The sequence below is a fragment of the Aphelocoma coerulescens genome, chromosome 2 (assembly GCF_041296385.1).
Source record: "Aphelocoma coerulescens isolate FSJ_1873_10779 chromosome 2, UR_Acoe_1.0, whole genome shotgun sequence".
Classification (NCBI taxonomy): Eukaryota; Metazoa; Chordata; class Aves; order Passeriformes; family Corvidae; genus Aphelocoma; species Aphelocoma coerulescens.
In genome coordinates this window covers 5,159,558-5,180,348 of record NC_091015.1, presented here as the reverse complement: position 1 = coordinate 5,180,348, position 20,791 = coordinate 5,159,558, and the positions used below count along the sequence as shown (strand labels likewise).

At 37.8% G+C, this 20,791-nt stretch overlaps 1 protein-coding gene across 1 annotated transcript in view; it reads right to left on the bottom strand.

Annotated features, from left to right (window-relative positions):
* Positions 1–369: 369 nt before the first annotated feature.
* Positions 370–20,791, bottom strand: part of LOC138106187 (sodium channel protein type 5 subunit alpha-like) — a 33,827-nt gene continuing 13,405 nt past the window's right edge. Inside the window, exons 12-27 of the mRNA XM_069006335.1 lie at positions 20,625–20,751; positions 18,570–18,808; positions 18,027–18,227; positions 16,902–17,255; positions 14,821–15,252; positions 13,795–13,941; positions 12,564–12,684; positions 9,751–9,905; positions 8,919–9,092; positions 8,583–8,690; positions 6,391–6,669; positions 5,746–5,803; positions 4,658–4,795; positions 4,018–4,118; positions 3,333–3,603; positions 370–1,964 (exon numbers count right to left, since the gene is read on the bottom strand). Of these exons, the coding sequence (XP_068862436.1) occupies positions 766–1,964; positions 3,333–3,603; positions 4,018–4,118; positions 4,658–4,795; positions 5,746–5,803; positions 6,391–6,669; positions 8,583–8,690; positions 8,919–9,092; positions 9,751–9,905; positions 12,564–12,684; positions 13,795–13,941; positions 14,821–15,252; positions 16,902–17,255; positions 18,027–18,227; positions 18,570–18,808; positions 20,625–20,751 (4,104 nt within the window). The 3' untranslated portion in view covers positions 370–765. The remainder of the gene's footprint in view (positions 1,965–3,332; positions 3,604–4,017; positions 4,119–4,657; positions 4,796–5,745; positions 5,804–6,390; positions 6,670–8,582; positions 8,691–8,918; positions 9,093–9,750; positions 9,906–12,563; positions 12,685–13,794; positions 13,942–14,820; positions 15,253–16,901; positions 17,256–18,026; positions 18,228–18,569; positions 18,809–20,624; positions 20,752–20,791) is intronic.

Below are 20,791 nucleotides of genomic sequence, written 5' to 3'. Positions count from 1 at the left end.
AACTGCCTTCACCTCACTGCCAGAGGAAACCAGGTTAAAAATAAAAATCCTCACAGGCAAAACATAAAGCAAGGTTTTGCTCTGCTCAGTATGACTTCTGTAGTACTAAGACTTGTATTTATTATTTCATTAAACTTCAGTAACACAACTATGATAACATACATGCCTTGGTTTATTCTATAAATCGATCATATGGGAAGAAATCCACTACACTGTGGAATATCTGTGGATCATGCAGGGTCTATGTGGGACATCTGTCCCTAAACATAAAAAAAAAAAAAAAAAAAAGATTTAAAAAATCAGCAGCCATTTGCTAAACAGGTTCATAATTATAGTATCAATTAGGAATGGAATAAATTTTAGCTCCTTTTTATTCTTCAATTTATGCTCATATTGACATTCATTTTCTGTTCTCCAGTAGATCCAATGGTGCTTGAACTTTCCTCTGCTTCCTGTAGAGGGAAAATATCAGCTGAGGTTGCCTATCACTGCTATGAACATGTCACAGCACTCAGGTACTGTGGGACCTGCTGTGCAGTGGGATGCCCTTGATCAAACAGATCCAAAACCTTTCTCTGAACTTGTAAATATTGAAGAAAACTGAACACAGCAGAGCCAAAGGCCACGATTCTCCAGTTGCCGTAATTAACTGATCACCATCAACAGCCCTGGTTTCACAGGGAGGCTGCCTCAGCTGACATGTATTTACCATATCATATTCTGTGAAAATTTAAAAATATTCTTAGCAACTTTGTCACCGATTAACTACTTAACGCCTGGAGATTGTTGATTGCCTGTTATTTCTCCATTCTCAACCATGAGATTGCCACTACTCTCCCTTGTGACGCTGTCGTACGACGGAGGGATGGACACTGAGGACGAAGTTTCAGACTTGTTAGCACTCCTACCGTAATTTGCACACAGCATAGATGCAATAAGTCCTTCATTTTCTGGAGCAGCCTCCCCCAGAGTGTCAGTGCTGCAAGTTCTGTGCTGGTACAGGTAGGAAGCCTGTTTGAGGGAGCGCAGGAGCAGGTGGCACCTGTAGGCACGCTGGATCACTGTGGCTGATGCTTCCTCTTGCCTGTGTCTGAGCGTAGTCGATATTGGCTCGTAGGATTGTTTTGATGGGTTGGCAGCCATGAATTTCTCCTCCATTTGTACTTTCAGAGAATCCAGCTCCCCAGAATCTCCCAGCACCCTCTTGGTGAAAGCAAACAAGATATCCAAGCAGTGTATCTTGTCCCCACTGACCACAGGCAGGTCCATTGCTGTGAGTTCAACTTTGTTTGGTTTTGGTACACGCAAAGGCTTAGACAGAGCATCTGCAAAGTCTGAAAGTACAGAGACTGTTATAAACTGGGTTGCCTCGGGATCAAATTTCTCCCAGATTTCATAAAAGATGTCAAAGTCATCTTCCCCTAAAGGCTCTGTACTTTCCTCAGTGGCCACATTGAAGTTCTCTAGAATAACAGCTATATACATGTTTACAACAATGAGAAATGATATGATGATGTAACTTACAAAATAAATAATACCTATGGCAGGTTTACCACATTCACCTATGGTATCTTTTACATTTGGATCACAATAGGGTGGCCCAGTGTTTAAAATAGGACTGAGAAGACCATCCCAGCCAGCTGATGTGGTGATTTGGAAGAGACAGAGCATGCTGTTAGCAAAGGTTTGGAAGTTGAACATATCGTCAATGCCACCTTCCATCTTCACATAGGCAAAGTTAGCCATGCCAAAAATGGCATAAATGAACATGACCAGAAACAGCAAGAGGCCAATGTTGAACAGAGCAGGTAGGGACATCATTAAGGCAAAAAGCAGAGTTCTAATTCCTTTGGCTCCCCGGATGAGTCTCAGTATTCGCCCAATCCGGACCAAGCGAATGACCCTGAAGAGTGTGGGTGGTAAGAGATGTTCAAAGGCTTTGCCAATGCTGGAAAGCAGTAAGGCTGAAAAGGAAAGGATAACAACTCATTAGATTATCATGTTTTTCCTTAACTAGTAAGGAGGCTGGAATGATAATATCTTCACAGCTCAAAAATATATGATGTGTGTTTGCTAAGCTCTACCAGAATAACTTTTAGGAGAAGCTGACTGAAAAAAATAGTTGTAGACATCAGCAATTATGAACTACATTCTTCAGCCATCAGAGGACAGTCCCTGTTGCACAGGGACAAGGAACTTTCTGTGCACAACTTCAAATATCTGTATCAGTTGACACTTGGTGACTGATGGTTTTCTTTGGCTCTGGTTGCATGAATATTTCAGCAGGTTCAGGTTACCTTCTACATTTGTCTTCAAATACTGACACTACAAAGGTAAACTAAGAAAACAAGATATAATGCAGTGTCATGGTTACCATTGAGATAATATAGGCAAGATATGTAGAAGCAAACACAGTCATGGATGTAGATTGGCATGCACAACTTCTACAATGGCTCTTGGTGCATTTAGGGACATAGCCACACATGAATGTTACGTTTTCTTTGTTTGAATGAAAAAAGTGACATCTAGTAGCACTAGAAGAGGCTTGTCTTTTCTAAATGTAGCTGTTTTGGGTACATTTTTCTGTATTTACAATCCAGAAACTTAATTTTCTCAAGAAAGAGCCATAGTCTTACTGGAATGTTACCCAAGACATGAGTCATACTAAAGAAATGAAATCTCTTTCTTCCCCTTAATGCCTGTTGCTTGTTGGCAGTACTAGCCCTGGGAGTAGTTAAATGGGCAGAAAGCTCAAATTTGCAACCAAGCTCTTTACCTCATTCTTCCATTGCAATCCCTTCAAATTAAAACTAATACATTTTTGGTCATCTTTTCTATCCTGGTACACAATGTGTATTTTCAGTCAGCAATGCCCGAGTTTAGAGAAACTGAATTCCATTGTCTATAATCTAGTTCCAGTCTTCCTATTCTCCATATATTTGAGTCATCTATCAAAAACAGAGATGACAAAACCCAATAATTTGATCTGATTGAAGATTTTTTAGTTGGCACTAAATCTGTGACAATGGAAATTACTATGTAATGTGATAGTGCTATGATGGGATATTCATTCTGTATTTCAGATGAGGAAAAAAAAACCCTGAAGAACCATTATGAATATATACACACTTTTACTAAAACAATTGTTTTAAATCTCATTTAATATTATTTAATATCATCATAGGGGGGTAGTTATTTTTTCCTTAAGACTTCACAGTATTACGACTTACATTTCAATGCCTATTTGCAGTTAATAAATTTTAACTACTTCTTTTTTCCTAAAAAGAATAATAATTGATATAGTAAAGAATTTTCCAGACAATTTTACTTACCAACAAGTGATATAATAACAACAACTAAATCAAATATGTTCCAGGCATTTGAGAAATAGTACTGCCTCAGAGCCAGCAATTTCAGCACACATTCTGCAGTAAAGATAGTAACAAAGAGTATATTGATTTTGCTGAGGACGTTTGTCTTCGTTTCACTTTGCTCATAGGTTTCCACCATCATCGTGATCATGTTGAGGCAGATGAGACCCATGATGACAACATCAAAGATTTGGGATGTTGCAATGTCGAAAAGGAAGCCTTGATATCTGTTCTAGAGGGGGAAAAAAAATATATCTGACATCAGTTATGAAAATAAGGAGTACTCATCCATATATGTTTCCAACATTTTCAATTTTCATGTTGCGAAGTCACTCAGCTACAGTGAAGTTGGAGAAATTGGAGAGGGGCAGAGTATAAAAATGACACTAAAATCCCTTCCCATCCTGAAGTTTCATCACTTCCAAGGTGAATATAAAACCCAGTAATATTTATGCAGAGAACTTAATGAATATTTAACCTGTAAAATAATTCAGTCAATTTTGGTGTGGAACTGACAGAGCACTGTGTGAGTATCGATGTAAAGACAGTATGAATCATTTATATGCAATATATAAATATATGCACTTTTCAGTGAATTAAATTGTACTTTTGCAATGAATTTTCCCTTTGAAGAATTCAGTCTTACCAGTGGTCTTGGAATAGGTTTTTGAGGTTTCTTGGATCCCAACTTTTTCATTGCATTGTAGTATTTTTTCTGTTCTTCTGTCATAAAGATATCTTCCCCACCTAAGTATACAAGGAAATGTCACTGTTATTTGGTGAGAAGAAAACAATTGTACTTAAAATGTCTAAAATTCTGGAAACTAGCATTCCTTCCATTTTTACACCTTGCTGGTACTGGCCCTTTTCATATCATCTAACTGTGTCCGAAAAATCAGTGGCACAAACCAGACATTCACAGAGTAGAAGTCTTGGTGTGAAACTCGGCTCACTCAAAAAGCATGAAAACAAAAAACATGAACAGGAACAAATCTATCCCTGACTTCCCACATGCTGGGCTTGCTGAATATCCAAGATATTCTTCAGAGCACCTGTAGCAGACCACTTACTAAATAACAAGTCTCCTGTCACGCTCAGTTCCCAAAAAGGAGTGAAATTTTAAGAGGCTTTGAAATGTTTCAGGAAGATCTAGGTGTTCAGGTTACAGGGGAAAAGAAAGGAGAAAGTTATTTCTTGTAACTTAATCCTTAATGCTCTGGTAAATGCCGATAGAAGTTTTAGATTCCAGGTATAGGACCTTGTTCTCAAAAGCACAGCCAATGCACTTATCTTTTTCTTTTGTTGGTTGAAGTTGTCAATGATTACACCGACAAAGAGGTTCAGGGTGAAAAAAGATCCAAAGATGATGAAGTTCACAAAGTAGAGATACATATACAGACTGTTCTCCATCTTTGGCTGATCATCTTTCTGCAAGAGTGAGAAGCAACTTGAAAAATAACCAACAACAACATGGGCCCAGTTCAGAATAATCTCCATGTTGAAGCTCCTCTCAAAAATTGATTCCAGGAGTAATTATGATTTACAGCCTTACTGCTAATTGTGACAGAAGTGGTATAGTTTAAAACTACCAATAGTGCATAACTCAAAATTTTGTTTGAATATTCTTGACATGATTTTCACAGGCATTGCAGAAGTTCAGTTCCTTCCAATAAGAACAAGAGCTGTAAATTTCTCAGTACATGAAAAATCAAGCAAACTATGTAGAAGTCAAAATCTAAGCTCTTGCCATTAAAAATCTTGGCCTAGATATGTTATTCTTTTTTCTCTTAGCAAAAAACTTCTGTGATGGTTATTATTAATAAAAACAAAATCAGAAGAAGAAAAATAACTTTTCACATTGAAGAACAAAGAAGAAATACATTGAAACACACACAAAAACATATCAACATATGAAAATACTATTATTATTTTAATATTTATATTATTATAATATAAATATTATAATTATTAATATAATAATAACATTGTATGATATATTATTTATATTTATCTGTATTTTCATATATAATATTAGCAGTATTAAAATATTAAAATACTGCAAAAATTCTTTTATTCCTTTGAACTCATAATAAAATTAAGACATCCTCTATATTTCAAATTCTTTCCCTCCAAAGTTGTTCCACTTTGTTCTGTTTAAGTGGGTGGATCTAGAGCTGAAACCCTCTCCCCATTGCAACAGAGGAGCTTTAGGATACTATGAATCATTTGCAGATTAAATGTTTACATCATCTGATAAAAAATAATTACTGGAAGTATTTAGCACAAACAAACAGCAGATGTAGAAGTGTAAAACTAATAATGCATTAGGAGAAAGCAGTAGCATTCACAAAAAATGTGGTTTGAATACAATGACCGACCTCTCGTGAATCTACTGCTGCATACATGATGTCCGTCCAACCCTTAAATGTTGCCTGGAATGAAAGATGATGGAAAATGTGTTGAACTTTGACCTTAAAAGTCTTCCCATTATTTGCAATATCTAAATGACCCTGACTGGAGCAAGAGCCTTTGCTAAGTTCCCAAGCACAAAGCATCGAGCTCTGGCTGCTGCTGTGTGTGAGACGTTCTCAGCCTCGTTAGGATATGAAAGCTCTCAAGGGTGGGACAGAACACTTTATCCTAGGATTCTGACAGAGCAAACCTTCATCAGTGTGATACTTAAGGCCATGCAACCTTCATGGCAATCCATATTTTGACAGAAATGTCACTATTTGCCCCAGATTTCCATCTGAGGATGACTCCAGCTCTCAGGATCACAAAACTGCTAGAGGCTGCAACAGCACCTGCTCACCAAATGTTACTTTATCACCTGGAAAATCACAGCAGGGTCTCATCTGTCCCCCTTTTGCCATTTGTGTGCATGAACAGCCAGCTACAAGGGGAGAGCAAGCTGTAGGAGATTTCACTGCTTGCATCACCCTCAGAGACGAGTTAGGAATTGACAAAAGGTAAAGCCCATCTGACAAGGTGCTGATTACTGAGGGTAAGCAGCACTTACCACCTGAAGAAGAGCCAGGTAGCCAGAGCCAACATTATCAAAATTGACTTTAACGTTGACCCAGAATATTTTTCCAGTGTTGTTATACATCCCACAGTCTGTTTTGTTGTCGATCGAGCTATTTAATTCAGAATTTTCATCTGTCATATTGACACATTTCCCAAACTTCCCAGCGAAGAGGTTCACTCCCATGATGCTGAAGATGAGCCAGAAGATGAGGCAGACAAGCAGAACATTCATGATTGAAGGGATGGCTCCCAGGAGGGCATTGACCACAACCTTGGATGAAAAGGGAGAGGAAAAATACACTTCAAAAACAAAAGGATGGGCCCGGGTATCTGTAAGCAGTCACTTAGTTGTCTCTGCAAGCAAAAATCTGATGTTTTGCATGTAAGTACTAGTCACAGCTGGCAGGGGGACCTTGAACAATGTCTATTAGGGCTTTCAAAGCAAGAGCTGATACTTCTTGGTCTGCTGTGAGACCCTACTACTACTAAAATGCACTTCCACCCTCTTTTTTTGACTTTCCCTTGGTTCTGCAATAGGAGAGAGTCCATTTGTTTCTTTGTTTTAAACTGTATTAACATAAAATTTCTGAAGTATTCATCCATGAGCACTAGTGCAGAGGACTGTTTCTGAGATTGTCAAAAGTAGTTTTTAAAAGGATCAGTAATAATTCTCCACTAGTAATTTGCTTCATTTACTTTTAGCAGATTATGATTGTGTTTGGGGTCTACAACCATGAGCCAGGTACATTTTCTGTGCTAAGTGCTGTACAGGCACAGAAAAGTGCCTGTATAAATGTAGATTTTAACGTATGCTAAGACATAAAAGATTGCTTCATAAAATGGGGTAAGGGAATGGTGGGAACATTTCTTTGAGTTTCACAGTGAAGGCAGCGAATTCATCTGTGAGGTGGCAAAGAAAAACTTGATGGACCAGCAGAAAGATTCAAAGGCCCTGTGAAGGTTTTTTGGAGACCCTGTCACATACACACTTCATGGCAAGACAGAAAGTATGATGTCACCTGTTTCAATTTCAAAATAGACTCCAGACATGGAAATTCTGATAAATTCTGATAATTAATTGGATGCCATTTCTCTCTCTCTTCATAGTGTCAAGATTGCAATCAGAGAATTTTCAGTCTCACTTCCAGAATATATCCAAAAGCAATTCATGTCCCAGCTGCATCGAGTCTGCTTTTTTAGAAGCATTGAATGGTTTTGGCTGGGAGGGACCTTAAAGATCAGCCAGTTCCAACCCTCTGTCACAGGCAGGGACACCTTCCTCTATCCCAGGTTTCTCCAAGCCCTGTCCAAAATGTCCTTGAACACTTCAAGGGATGGGGCAGCCACAGTTTCTCTGGGAAATCTGAGGAAACAATTTCTTCCTAACCTCTAATCTACATCTCTATTAGTTTAAAGCCATTGCTCAGGTAAGTGTGTGTCAGTGATATCGATTGCATTTCTATCACCTGTTTCCCCATGCCAGAGCACATCCCACAGACCTGACTTTTGCCTAAATACCACTGTGGTTATCCTACTGTTTCACATTGCAGTGTACAGATATATTTTACCAGATGGATAAGGGAATCCCTCTCTGCATTTGAACAATGGTAAATTTATAAATAAATGTAATTAATGTCCAGCAGCACCTCTTTGTTCCAGGTGCTTTTTTGATGGAAAAAAAAAGCATCAAATATTCTACAGACAAACACTTTTGCTTTCTGAAAGAACACTATTTGCAACAATAATTTGAGTAAAGTACCTTTTAATAGGCTACAGGTTTTGTAAATCAATCCAGTAAAATCTTTCAGAATTGAAATGACTCCTCTGAGTTGGCTTGCTATCAGACTTCAAAAATTGTAATCATGCTCACAGTTCTTATTCTCTACTTTATTTTTGTCTACCTCAGTAAGACAGGAACACAAGAATGATTGAGCAGCAATGGAACAAGGTTCCACCTAGGCCAGTTTCAGTTTCAACAGCATTTGGATCAATCACTCCAGGAAAGTCTATAAGGAACATCCAGGTACAGAAAAGCACAACTAAGGGGCTCTTTAAAAATTCATTTTATTGTTCCTAAACTGAACTCAGAGTAAACATGTGAACTTCCTAAAGACACAGCGATGAGTTATAAACCTGTTAGGTGCTCATCAGTTCTGACAAGCTCTAATTTGCAATCAGCCTTACCCTCATTCCCTCAAACCGTGACAATGCTCTCAAGGGTCTCAGAGCTCGCAGAGTCCTAAGAGATTTCATGGGGCCAAAGGTACTGCCAAAGAGATTTACCAATGAGACCTGAGTGGGAAGACAAAAGAAAAGTATGAGCAATGTCCTGTCACCTTTATTTCTGTTAAAAAATAAATTAAACAAACCAACAAACAAAACCATACTTTTGGTGCCTGGAATACAATATCCTGACACCATTGCTACAGGAGTTGAGGGCATTGTCTGAAATTTGCATCCAGAAAATAATCAGGGATTCTGCTACTATTCCTGTGTAGAAACAGCAAAGGCAGAACTCACATCTACAATAAGGAAGTCCAGCCAGCACCAGGCATTGGTAAAATACTTCTTGAAGCCATAAGCCACCCACTTCAGGAGCATCTCCAGAACAAAGATGAAAGTGAACATTTTGTCAAGAAATCCCAATATCGCTCGAATTCTTTCTCTCTTATGAATATGGATGTCTTCAAATGCCTGAAACCATAATTGATATAGATAAATGGCAGAAGTCAGAAATGAACCTTATACTGTTAAAGTCAAGCAACACTGAGATCTCTTTGTCCCTCTGTTTTAATGCAGATCTGAACATCATCTGTTACTAAAATCTATGCCAGCTGATAAAAGTATAATTCTCCCTGTGCCTTCTCTTTCTTTTTCTCTATGTAGTATAGCCCTGTGGATGCATCCTTCCTGCACAATGAAATCCTAAGAGGACAGTATATATTTTTAGAAATTTATATCATAAAGTTTGTATATTGAAAAAATCTAATTATTTTTTTCTAAGTATTAAGAATCACTTGTTTGTTTTAATGGTATAAAATTTCCTTAATATTTCACAATTGTGACATAACTTCCTGAGAAAAATCCAGTATACAGCCAGAACAGAAACAGCTTCTGAGATTTATATATTCTTAGCTTTGTTCATGCTCTCTTATAATTTTTAATAATATCAATAATAGATTTGCAATAATTAAAATGGTGAATAAATGACTGCTATTTGAAGACTCTTCTTTTCCCTCATTATGAGTTCAAAGATATTCACTGTGTTTGCTGCTAAAAACAACTTCTCTGGGTGTAAATTAAAGCCAAAAAATCCTTCTGAGTAGATACATGAAACATGTGCTACACAAACCAGGGCTCCACTGCTCAGAAGAATCATGAATACGATAAAGGATTCAAACCAAGAGTGTTCAACAATCTGGTAGCAGGTTTTTCTCAGATTCCACCAGGTTTCTCCTCCAAACTTTACAGCACTACCCAGGCAACAATGAAAGTACCGAACACAACCTGAAAGTGAGAGACAGCAATGAGTGCATGGAAGGAATGTACATGAATGTGAAGGCATGGCCAGGAAACTTCTGGGGACAGGAAAAAGTCAATGGTCACAGTTACTGCATTGTTGTTGTTGGTTTTCCCTGTTTTACCAAGAGAAAAAAAAATTGGAATACATCTAGTTTAATTTGCCTTGTAGTTCCTATTTATATACCCAGTAGGGAGAGCCCCTTTGGACAACTTTCCATTATTTCAAGAGATTTCTGAGACACTGGACAGGCTCTCACTGACCTTTGGTTGGGGCACACAAAACATCAAAGCCATGGGAAGAGTCTTGATACTACAAAAGCCCTTCTCAGTTTCTGCACACTCTTTGGAAAGCAGAGGTAAAATATCCCTGAACAAAAAGGCTCGGGAACAGAGGAGGCAAACAGTTGTCTTCAATATTGCAGCATTACACTGTGCCTTGTGAGGTCTATTCATTTATTTATTTGCTTCTGAATGTATGGAGTGGCTGATTTTATACCACAGAACCCAAAAAAACATGTCATGTTCTAGCTGATACATAGACCCCATAAAATGAGACGTCTCCTTTCCAGCTCACCAGATTCCTTCTCACAGCAGACAATGATGCCAGGGCCACCTAGTATTTTCTGATCACCCATTTACAACATCCTGGGTTTGCTTACTTATTAATTTTTTCACTAATTAATTCTCTTTGGCTAACCTTTTCCTTTCTGTATTCTCTGCATTAATTCATTTTCTCACTATGGCAAACAATGTCAGTCAGAAGGCTTCTGTCATTTCCAGGCATGGAAAAATAATGTGTATATATGCAAAATCTTATACATTAATTATATATCAATCTATACATAACTTTCATCTATGATAGGCTATAATACATGTAAAAAAATATTCATATTCTTTTTACTGCAATATTCTCCAGTAATGTGGATCTGGAATTTGAGGCAAGGAATGGCACTTGCACAAGATAAGGACTTTGGAAGGGGGGGAGGGTGAAATCTGTGTTAGGTACAGGTTTGCTGCACCTTTGGTTGATTTGTCTCATGGTTTTGCCACAGCAGGCACATTCCAGCCAGGGACTACAGAGAACAAAGCAAGACATTTCACTTTTCTTCTCTGCAGCAGGAAAAGAAAACAAAAAAATACCTTTATTTCTTTTGTTCTAATGTCTGAACTGGCACAAAAATGCCATTGATGAAGTAGTTAAAAAAAACCAACAAAAAACTAGAAACAAACTGTTGCTCAGAAATCTGACTTTTGTGTTATTAATGTAATATTTGTGGGTTTTCTCTTCTGGAGAAATCAAACTTCAATGTAGATATAGTGGATCTCCCTCAGGATTTATGATGTAAAATGTAACCATAAAAGTATTTGTATTATTACAACTCAGAGAATACTTTGCATTCAGGAATAACATCTCTGTAGCTTCAAATAATGTCTACATGCTTAACTGTTATTGATTAAATCCTAAAACTGTGGATTACCAGTTTCATTGACCCAAAATAGGCACAACAACAACAACAAAAAATAAACAAGCCAGCTTTGCAGAACATGGCAATAGTGTCAGCCAGATTTGATTTATCTGAGTTCTCATCACATAAAATAGCCAGGATGTGGTGGTTGAATGGGAAGGCAGGGAGGGGGGAAAGGGTTTGCCTTTGGCAGCTCAGGCACTGTGGGACTGGGAGCTGCTGGGCTCTGCAAGGCTGGAGAAGTTCCTCCTGCTCATTTTGTGGTACAGCACAGCCTGAGTAAGTGGAAAAGAACAGAATTGAAGAAAATGGATGGGAGATGGGGAAAATGGGGGAAGAAATGTGTGTGGAAATGGTGATGGCCAGCCAGGCTGACTGGGTGAGCAAAGACCCAGTTGGAGCACCAGGAAGAATTTCCAGTTTTAATTTGTTTAATATAACACACTTGTCCACCACTGCTGGAACCCCAGCATAGAAAGCCACCAAATTTTTCAGGATTGATATTATGAAAGTCACCATTATTACATACTAGGGTAGGAAGAAATCATAAAAGTACTGAACACATCCTAGAACAACTTGCAAAGCTAGGTGATGTCGTGTGAAGATTTGAAAAGAGATTCTCAGATTTTTGGAAGATATTTAAGGTCCCTTCCAACCCAAGTAATTCTAAGATTCTCTGATCATCACCCTATAGAAATTCAATTAATCCTAGGACCTTCTGTTGCTTATTTCCCTCCTTTGTTTGAGATTGTCCATGAAATGTTATTCAAGGAATACTGCTGCCAAGTATTAATAAAACAGATGTTCCAAGTGACCATTGTCAGGTGAGACCTGATCACATACACTTCTCTTATGTTAAACCCCCAGAGTGACTTGGTTGCTCTGCAACTGAGTGAAATTCACCTCACTTCACAATCCTGTTTTTTGGAATGCGGTCTATGCCATTGCCCATGTCCCAGCTGGAAGCAACTGGCTTTTAGGGGAAGAGGTTTTATTTTTCAGGTGTCTCAGTCTCTGTGTTGACTAGAAAGGGACAATGATTTGGACTATTTAGCTCATTTTCAGATAACTAAAATGAAATGAAAATAATCTGACCCTATTGGCTCAGTATCACTCGAGAAACAAGGTGAGATTCCATTCTTCTCACTTCCCAGTAGTGAAACCATGAGAGCCTTACCTTCTGGAAAACATTGTTCTGGAGTCTTGAAGTCTTCAGAAAATTCTGGAATCTGCTTTAAAACATCTTCAGGATTTGTCAGATCCACTGTGCTGACTTCAGAAGAGCTGACACTGTCCGACTACCGAGCACAGTAATATCAGTTACTGATTCTTTCTAATTCAGGTCCAAATGAATAAATTAATCCATGAACAAATAAAACTCAAAATTAAAGCTTGGTTGTGTACTAATATTACAAGTAGTATTGGTAATGGAATAAACTTTGTGACTTTAAAAGGTACAAGCTTAAAAGTACCAATGGGTGCATTCAAACAGAGGCCAAAGCTCTATAATTACAATATCTATCTACATGAACCAGATGTAACTGCCTAATCAGCTGGGAAATTGAAGAACTTTTAAATTGCATATTAGTGTATGTAGTTCTCAAAATGGGATAAATTACTTGGGTTAAAACCATGAAATCATGGAAATTGAATGAATTACATGCATTCACACTGGAGATCCAGATAAATATATCTGTTGTCATGCCAGGAACTGAGCACCCATGACAGTATTCCTGAAGTAGAAATTGGAATTATACCCTGCATTCTTCAGTTACAAAGCTTTTTGCCATCCCATTAAAGCAAAGACAATGTGTTATGAGTCAGCAATGATGTACTCTCTGCTTTTGTTCCTTCATGTTTCCATAATGCTGTTTTTACTTCTTTGAATGTATTCTATATTCAAAATTATTTTGAAAATACTGTAAATTACTAACTATCATATTTAATGACATAGAGAGAAACTCATTTCAAGCATTATGTTTCTTGAACCCAAGATACTTAGGACACAGGCAGACTTGATGGAATTTCCCACATGGAAGCTTATCTTTCTTTGAATATTATTTTTTTAATCCTCCTCCCCTTTTTTGGTGGACTCAGATTTAATAAATAGAAGGCATCAGAGAGTATTTTATAAATTATTCATAATCATTACAAAAATTACATTGTAGTTTTCCCATTTCTACATGCTCTCTTTCCTACACTTCTATTAGTCTTTAAATACCTAAAAATCCTTTGATTTTGCTCAAAGAATTCCAGCTCCAGTATTGGCTTTGGTCCAGACAGACCAGCTACTGCAAGTTCAGAGCTGCTTCTGGCACGAAACTCCACTCTGGTAAATCCCTGAACAGGAATATGCCTGTATTTGACCAGTTTTGGAAAGCCAACATCACTGAAAAAAAAATTGTTACCTCTTTTTCTTCTGGTGATGACAGTTCACCCTTCTTGTCCTTTCCTAGATAAAGCACACTGAATTCTTCAGAGGAAAATCCCGATCCTTTACTCCAGCTGCCTGAATTTTTTACTCTGTCTCCTCTTTGCCTCAGGTGATTTTCATCCTGAAATTAATCTGTGGATTAGAGGGGCTTTCTTTTGCCTTTTTAGGGAGTGTACAACTCAGAGGGAAAAAACCAATAAGCTATAAATTTCATTTAAAGTGGGAATCTCCAGACAAGAGTCATAAGAAAGGATCATACTGAGTCTCTGATTTTACCTAAGGATAGAACTTTTTCCCAAAACAGATGCAGAAATTAAAGGATTTTGGTGATCTATCCAAAACTTAAGTGAGAATTTTTACATAGGAATTAAGAGGGAAACTTAAGGTGGGAAATTGTGATACCAGAATGACAATTGTGATTAAAACAGAACTGAAAAATTCATAGAGCACAAAGAAATAGGGTAAATATATGATGTCATATCAAAAATATGTCCTTAGTAGAGCCACTCCACACTTAATCCTATCCACTTCTAGTAATTACTATATTCTACACACAGCAAGGACAAAGTAAGAATCAGAGCTATAAATTCATATTCTGAATCCATGATAATGTTCTGTATGCAGAACATGTATTTTTACACTTTTGTGCAAATAATACCAAACCAGTTGACATTATTCACATCGATTTTTACAAAAAACATGCAGCTTCACCAAGGACTATCACAATTACCTGTGTGCACCACAGCATGTCAGCTAGGAATTCCTGCAACAATTTTCTTTTAAAATCATGAAAGAATCTTGGTTTTAAAAGGCTCCAAGCGATGATTTACCCTTGCTCTAAATATTTTCACTTTTGGTTCTAGTTCAAAACTTTGTAACTCTCTGGAAATGGATCAACATATCCCACCCTGTTCTGCTAGAGACAATCCCTTGCATCCCTCCCTCCCTTCATCTCTCTCCATGATTCCAGTGTTCCAACACAAATAAAGGACTCCATTACCTGTTTGCTGTGTTCTGTGTCTGTAAATGAGCTCAGTTTATCGTCATCTTCAAAACCCTCACTTGTATTCTCTGCCTCAGCAATAGGGACACAAACAAATATATTGGGGTTGCTAACAAAGTCTTCAAGACCTGGGCATTTGTCCCTGTTTTTCTCAATCCATTCATTATTGTAATTCTCTTTACAACTCTTTGTTTCTGTGCAAGAAAGTGAGTTCTGTGCAGTCAATCTGATTTTCTTCCTGTGTACTTTCTTTATCTGCCTGAGCTTCCTACAACAGGCATCCCACGTCACGCTCTTGACAAAGTGGAATCCCTTGCGGATCCGAGCGAAGGCAATCCGAAGATTGTTCATTTCTCCATCATCCTCTGTTGTCTGGAGACTGTCAGTACTAAAAGAACTCAGCAGCAATGCAATGAAAAGGTTGAGAACCTGAAAGCAGTGGAAATAATAAAAAAATTAAAAGTCCAGAGAGTAGCATTCAAAAATCTGAATTCTAACTTTGAAGAACACAGATGCTACCAAAGTTCAGTCTCTACTGAGCAAACCAAGAAAACCAAGGTGATAAGGAAATGACAGCGACTGATCACATTTTGGTTGATGAAATCAACTTCTCTGTCAGAAACGTCAATGTTCCCATTGCCCTCCTCCCAAAAAAAGTAATTTAAAATACCAGAGAAAACAGACCTGTGTGTGACAAATGCATTACTTGGCCAAAGCAACTTTTCAAAGGTTAAAGTAGTAACAGAGATTCACATCTTGTCAGTTTAATAATTGTCTCTTCATTCTTCAAATTAGAATTAAATCAGGCCTCTGTAGAGTTACTTCCAGAATTCTGTGAGATCAGATTCAGGCCCAGAAATTTCCTCAAATCTGCCACATTATCACAAAAATCAAAACCAAGAGAAGCTTGATTTTCCCATTTGTTAAGTACCTTCAAATACAGAAATTTTGAAACCTCCATTTGTTTTTTATTTGTTGGCTTTTAAGGGAATATGAGAATTTAATTTTTTCACTAGTGTTTTGGTTTCAAATGGGATCCATGTATCTTAACTTTTATCATGGCAGAACTGGGCAGATAACACCTGTGAGCCATCCAAGGACCACAGGCAGTGGAGAGTATCAGCCTTCCAGAGATCAATTCATCCCATCTGTCTTAGTTATTGACTTTAGACTGGAATAAATCTGTCCCAGATACCTCTCTTGGCTTCCTTGGACCATAAGAAAGCCCAGACAAAAAAGTACAGGCTAAACACCTCATTGCTTGACTGTTAACGTTATGTGATAGAAATATCACTCACAGCATTTCATCACTGACATCAATTCTTGCGGTCTGGAACAGGCAGGACATTAAATATATATTTGGTACTCAGCCACAGAACAGATATTTTCCATAAAGGTCTGCCTAGATTAATTATGTTCAGATTTTTTTTTTACAATTAAGAGAAATTTGGTATATGAATGAAGGACACGAGGAACAAAGTTGCTAAAAGAAGATATTTATGACTTGGGCATTAAGAAAGGAGAGCACAGGACAGGAAGGCAGGCTTGTCCCAGCACAGAGTGTGAGGCTGTGTAGGTTATGCCATTACAGGATCTAGCTCTTGGATGTAAATGTACTTAGAGATTCCCAAAGAAAATCCTGATTTCAGTGGTAGCACTGTAGATTCTGCCATTTGCTGATAAAGAACTCAGTACTTGCATGAGATCTTAAAAATAATTAAATAAAATTGATTTAAAGAGGGACTTAAGCACTTGGCCTAATTAATTCAAGCAGGTAAGCCATAAGCCTCACTGATTATTTACATCCAAATCCCAAGATGTGAAGAAACATAGCTGCCTGTATTGTATTTACCACGAAGATATTCCTCGTCACATTGCCCCATGGAAAGGTCAAGTGATGCTGTGTGCAAAGCACACAAAATGGGAAAATACAGGCAGTGGCTCAAAGGTGAAAGGAAAAAGAGACTAAAACATAGATAGGTAACTTTTCCACCTGTTTTTAGGCAAGCTACCTTTTGTTCACAGAACAGCCATTAAGTGGAGTCCACCATAGACAGGATGATGAGAAGGAAACTTACCACTAAATTTCCTATCACCATGACCAGCAGAAAGACAACAAGACACAGTGATGGTTCAGCAACCACCATGCAGTCCCACATGGTCTCAATCCATTCTCCACACAGAATTCGGAAAATGACGAGGAATGAATGGAAAAAGTCCTTCATGTGCCAGCGTGGCTTGCAGTCTTTGTTTATTTTAGTGCAGTTGAGCACATAATTTTTCCCAAAAAGTTGCATCCCTACTACAGCAAAAATGAAAATGATGATTGCCAGGACGAGGGTCAGATTACTCAGTGCTCCCAGGGAGTTACAAATTATTTTAATTAGAGTGTTTAAAGTTGGCCAGGACTTTGCCAGTTTGAAGACCCTCAGCTGTGTAGCAACATAAAACATAGTGTTAGACATCAGTAGAGATAACTCATCTTTGCACCATGCAAATCCTACAATAACCAAATTACTGATATTCAGAATTATTCCAGCCATGCAACATTTGTGGCACATTAATACTTTTAAAAAGTATTTATAGATATTTTTTCTTTTGACTGGGCAACATTGCAGACATAAACTAGTCACCTCATAAAGGACCAGACTAAATTGAGACCCTGATAAATGCTTGGCTCACACAGGGAAATGTCCATGCAATGCTCTTGATGTAGATTATGGTGCTTAATTTACATGTAACATAAAGGACCAAAAGTTCAGGGACTGCTGCTGTAGCACTATGAAAATAGTCTATCTTTTGATAAAGCAATTTAAATCCATCTCTGGTATATGAAATGGATACCTTAACATCATTTCACATCTCTCTTTAAATACTGTTTGTTTCTGTTTGTACTCTGACACTTTTTTTCTTAATTTCCTGTACTTGTTTTTAATTATTTGCATCAGTTTTATAACATGTCCATTCTGGAATATTTTTTCCTTTGAATATTTCTCAGTGTATTCAAAAGAAATATACTTATTAAACTCTGACTCTAAAATCACAAGGAGTTTGAGTGTGTTTCTTATTCTTAAAGCCAAGATGAGGAAATAAAAATAATTGGGGTTTAAAAAAAATCATTTCTTGCCTCCTAACTACAGAAGTATTCTCTATTAAATTCAGAAGATAAAGTTTCATACAACTGAGCATGCATGAAGCATTACCAGTCTGAAGGATCGTAAAACTGACAGAGTTCCTCCTTTTCGCCTTTCTTTCTTGCTTTTGTGTTTGGGGAAACTCAGTTCAATTAAACTCAGTGTGACAATGACACTGTCAAAAATATTCCAGGGCTGCTGAAAATAATAATAGGGATCTAGAGCAATGATTTTTAAGATCATTTCTGCAGTGAAGATTCCTGTGAAAACCTGTGACAAAGAAACAGGAGCATCAGCCTGAAAGTAGCCATGAATTTATCTTATCTTTAGGTCATGTTCCCTCAAATAACATTCATGGACAGGTTAGTAAAACCCGTGTTTATGAAGTCCTAATGCACTTTTAATTAAAATGAGAGGGTTGTTTTCTGCCTTCTCAGGAGCATGCCAAAGTGTGTAAAAAATCCAAGAATCATCTATATTAGAAACAGAGTTTATAAATGCAGAGTTTGCTAATTTTTAATTTTTACTGTTACTCTTTATGTTTCAAGTAAAAAGACACATCAACCAATTAATTAATCCTATAAAAAGCCACATAGCTGAGAATTTGCTTACCAAGTTGCCTATTTTAAGCATGAATTTAAAAGTATGTGACATGTTATTGTGCTCCAGTGCCATGAACAAAGTGTTCATCACAATGCAGAGGGTGATAGTGAGATCAAAAAAAGGATCCTTTATGAAAGCAGCCACTTTTTCCTTGATTCTCAACCAAAGTGGACAACAGTCCCAAATTAGATACTTTAAAGCAAAGTTCTTCAGGCGTGGTGGGCATTTCCTCTGAGCTTCTTCGTGTTCTAAATGCAAAAAAAAAATCCTTCTATCATTAGTTATCACTGAGCAAAATGGTGAAATGACAACTTCAAGCATTCAAAAGACCAGAGAAGAAAAAGGAAGCCTCTCATCTCTCACAGAGCATGAAGCTTCCCTGCACTTTTTACCATTCATGTGGTTCTTACGTCAGCTGATAAACATGAAAATAAAAATTCAGAGAAAATTGGATTCCAAATTCTTTCATGAGCACTTCCTTCAAAAGCCATTGGAAGGAGTTGTATTTGTCTCAGACTGGTGCTACAATAATCTGACAATGAAGATATTTGTGATGCAGAGGCCTCACCACAGCCTCTCATGTTCTCACAGGACAGTAGAGCAGCTATGGCACTTCCCACCTTGTCCTCCTGTGAGTGTCTGGGACAACATCTGTGTCACACCCACCAACTTTTTGTCTCCCTTGGCTCTCAAGGCAATTTAAAGAATCAGTGGCAGACACAGGAGTTCTGACTCTGGCAAATCCAAATTGTCTGAAATTTGGCCTTTGGCCATTTCTATGGGAAAAGTCACACCTACCATTTCCCAGCTGATGCAAGTTCCAGACATCTCCATTTTCCATAAGTAAAACTTGGGACAGAAGCTGTTTTGTCTTTGTCATTTGCGTCTTTTTAATCAAATCTAAATCTCATAACTTTTCTTTCTTCACCATCAATATTAATGAGTCCTTCAAAATGCTTTTGACCCAGCTTAAGTCCTGTGCAAATTCATTGACCAACTGGAGCTAGCTTTAAATACAAGCACAGTAGGAATTACTCATCTGGTTTTCAAGGACCTGGAAGCTTTTCAGAGATAGATGATCTGGATCTGACTCATTTCCTTTTCTTAATTGGACTCGTCCTTATTTCTTTCCTCTGTTTAATTTTCATTTCTTTTCCCCCAGGCTCAAGTACCAGATTGCACCCTACACCACTTATTCCAGAGTGATCACGTTGACTCAATCCTCACTTCAGGTCTGGCTCTTGTCTTGCTCTAGAGCTACAAGTCCTGTTCCACCCCACTTCACAGCTCAAACTGTGCAACAAAACCCAGATCTTTGATAAATCACACTGCAAAGCAAAGCTCAACTGGATTTGTTGCAACTGTGATTCTCCCAAGAAAAAAATCTCTTAAAAAATTAAGGAAAGGGACCTCCCTGCCACAATGGTACCCCCCTATTAAATCCCATACTTGTGGTCCAAGAACTGGTGGTAGAGCTCCTCAAAAGAGCCAAAAGAAAACAAAAGTTCATAATCCTGAATAACTTGGACTGAAAATTTTCAGCAAGATCTGCAACCAAAGTATCAGTCATCAAAATAACTATCACTGATTAATTCCCACCAAAAATTCACATGGGAAGGTAAGTTAAAGGAATAAAATTGTGAGGTTAAGTATTCAATATCCAAGAATGGCCACAACTAATTTTACTTGCATAATCTTATTAACTGCTGAATTCTGCATACCTGTGTGTCTGCCACTGACCCAACAGAAATCTCAGGATGAGGAGGAGAAAACCGTGTCCCAGTCCTGCAGGTCAGATGATCAGAAACACCTTCCACCCACTCTTCCAACCCCCTTCACTGTCTCTCCTACAAAATGAGCCTTTACAATAGGCAAAGAAAGTGTTCCAGTACATAAAGACATATGTATAAGACCTTTTTTTTTTTTCCTAAAGAAAGTCCAAATTAACAATGAAATTCCTAACTACACACCTACAAATCACTGCTAACCTTTAAGAAGTATATTTTGTTACTTCATGGTAGTGTTACCTTAGGGTTGAAATAAACTTAATGAGGAACCACTTACCCTCCAAGACACTGGTAATTATGCTGACGACACTTGCTGCCCTTTGTCTCTGAAGAGCCTCATTAAAGTACTCCACTGACAGATGAGGAGGTAAATGCATCATGCTGCTCTCATCATGCACAGCTGGCTGCTCAGAGAAGTAAACACGATTAGGGAGATACCACAGG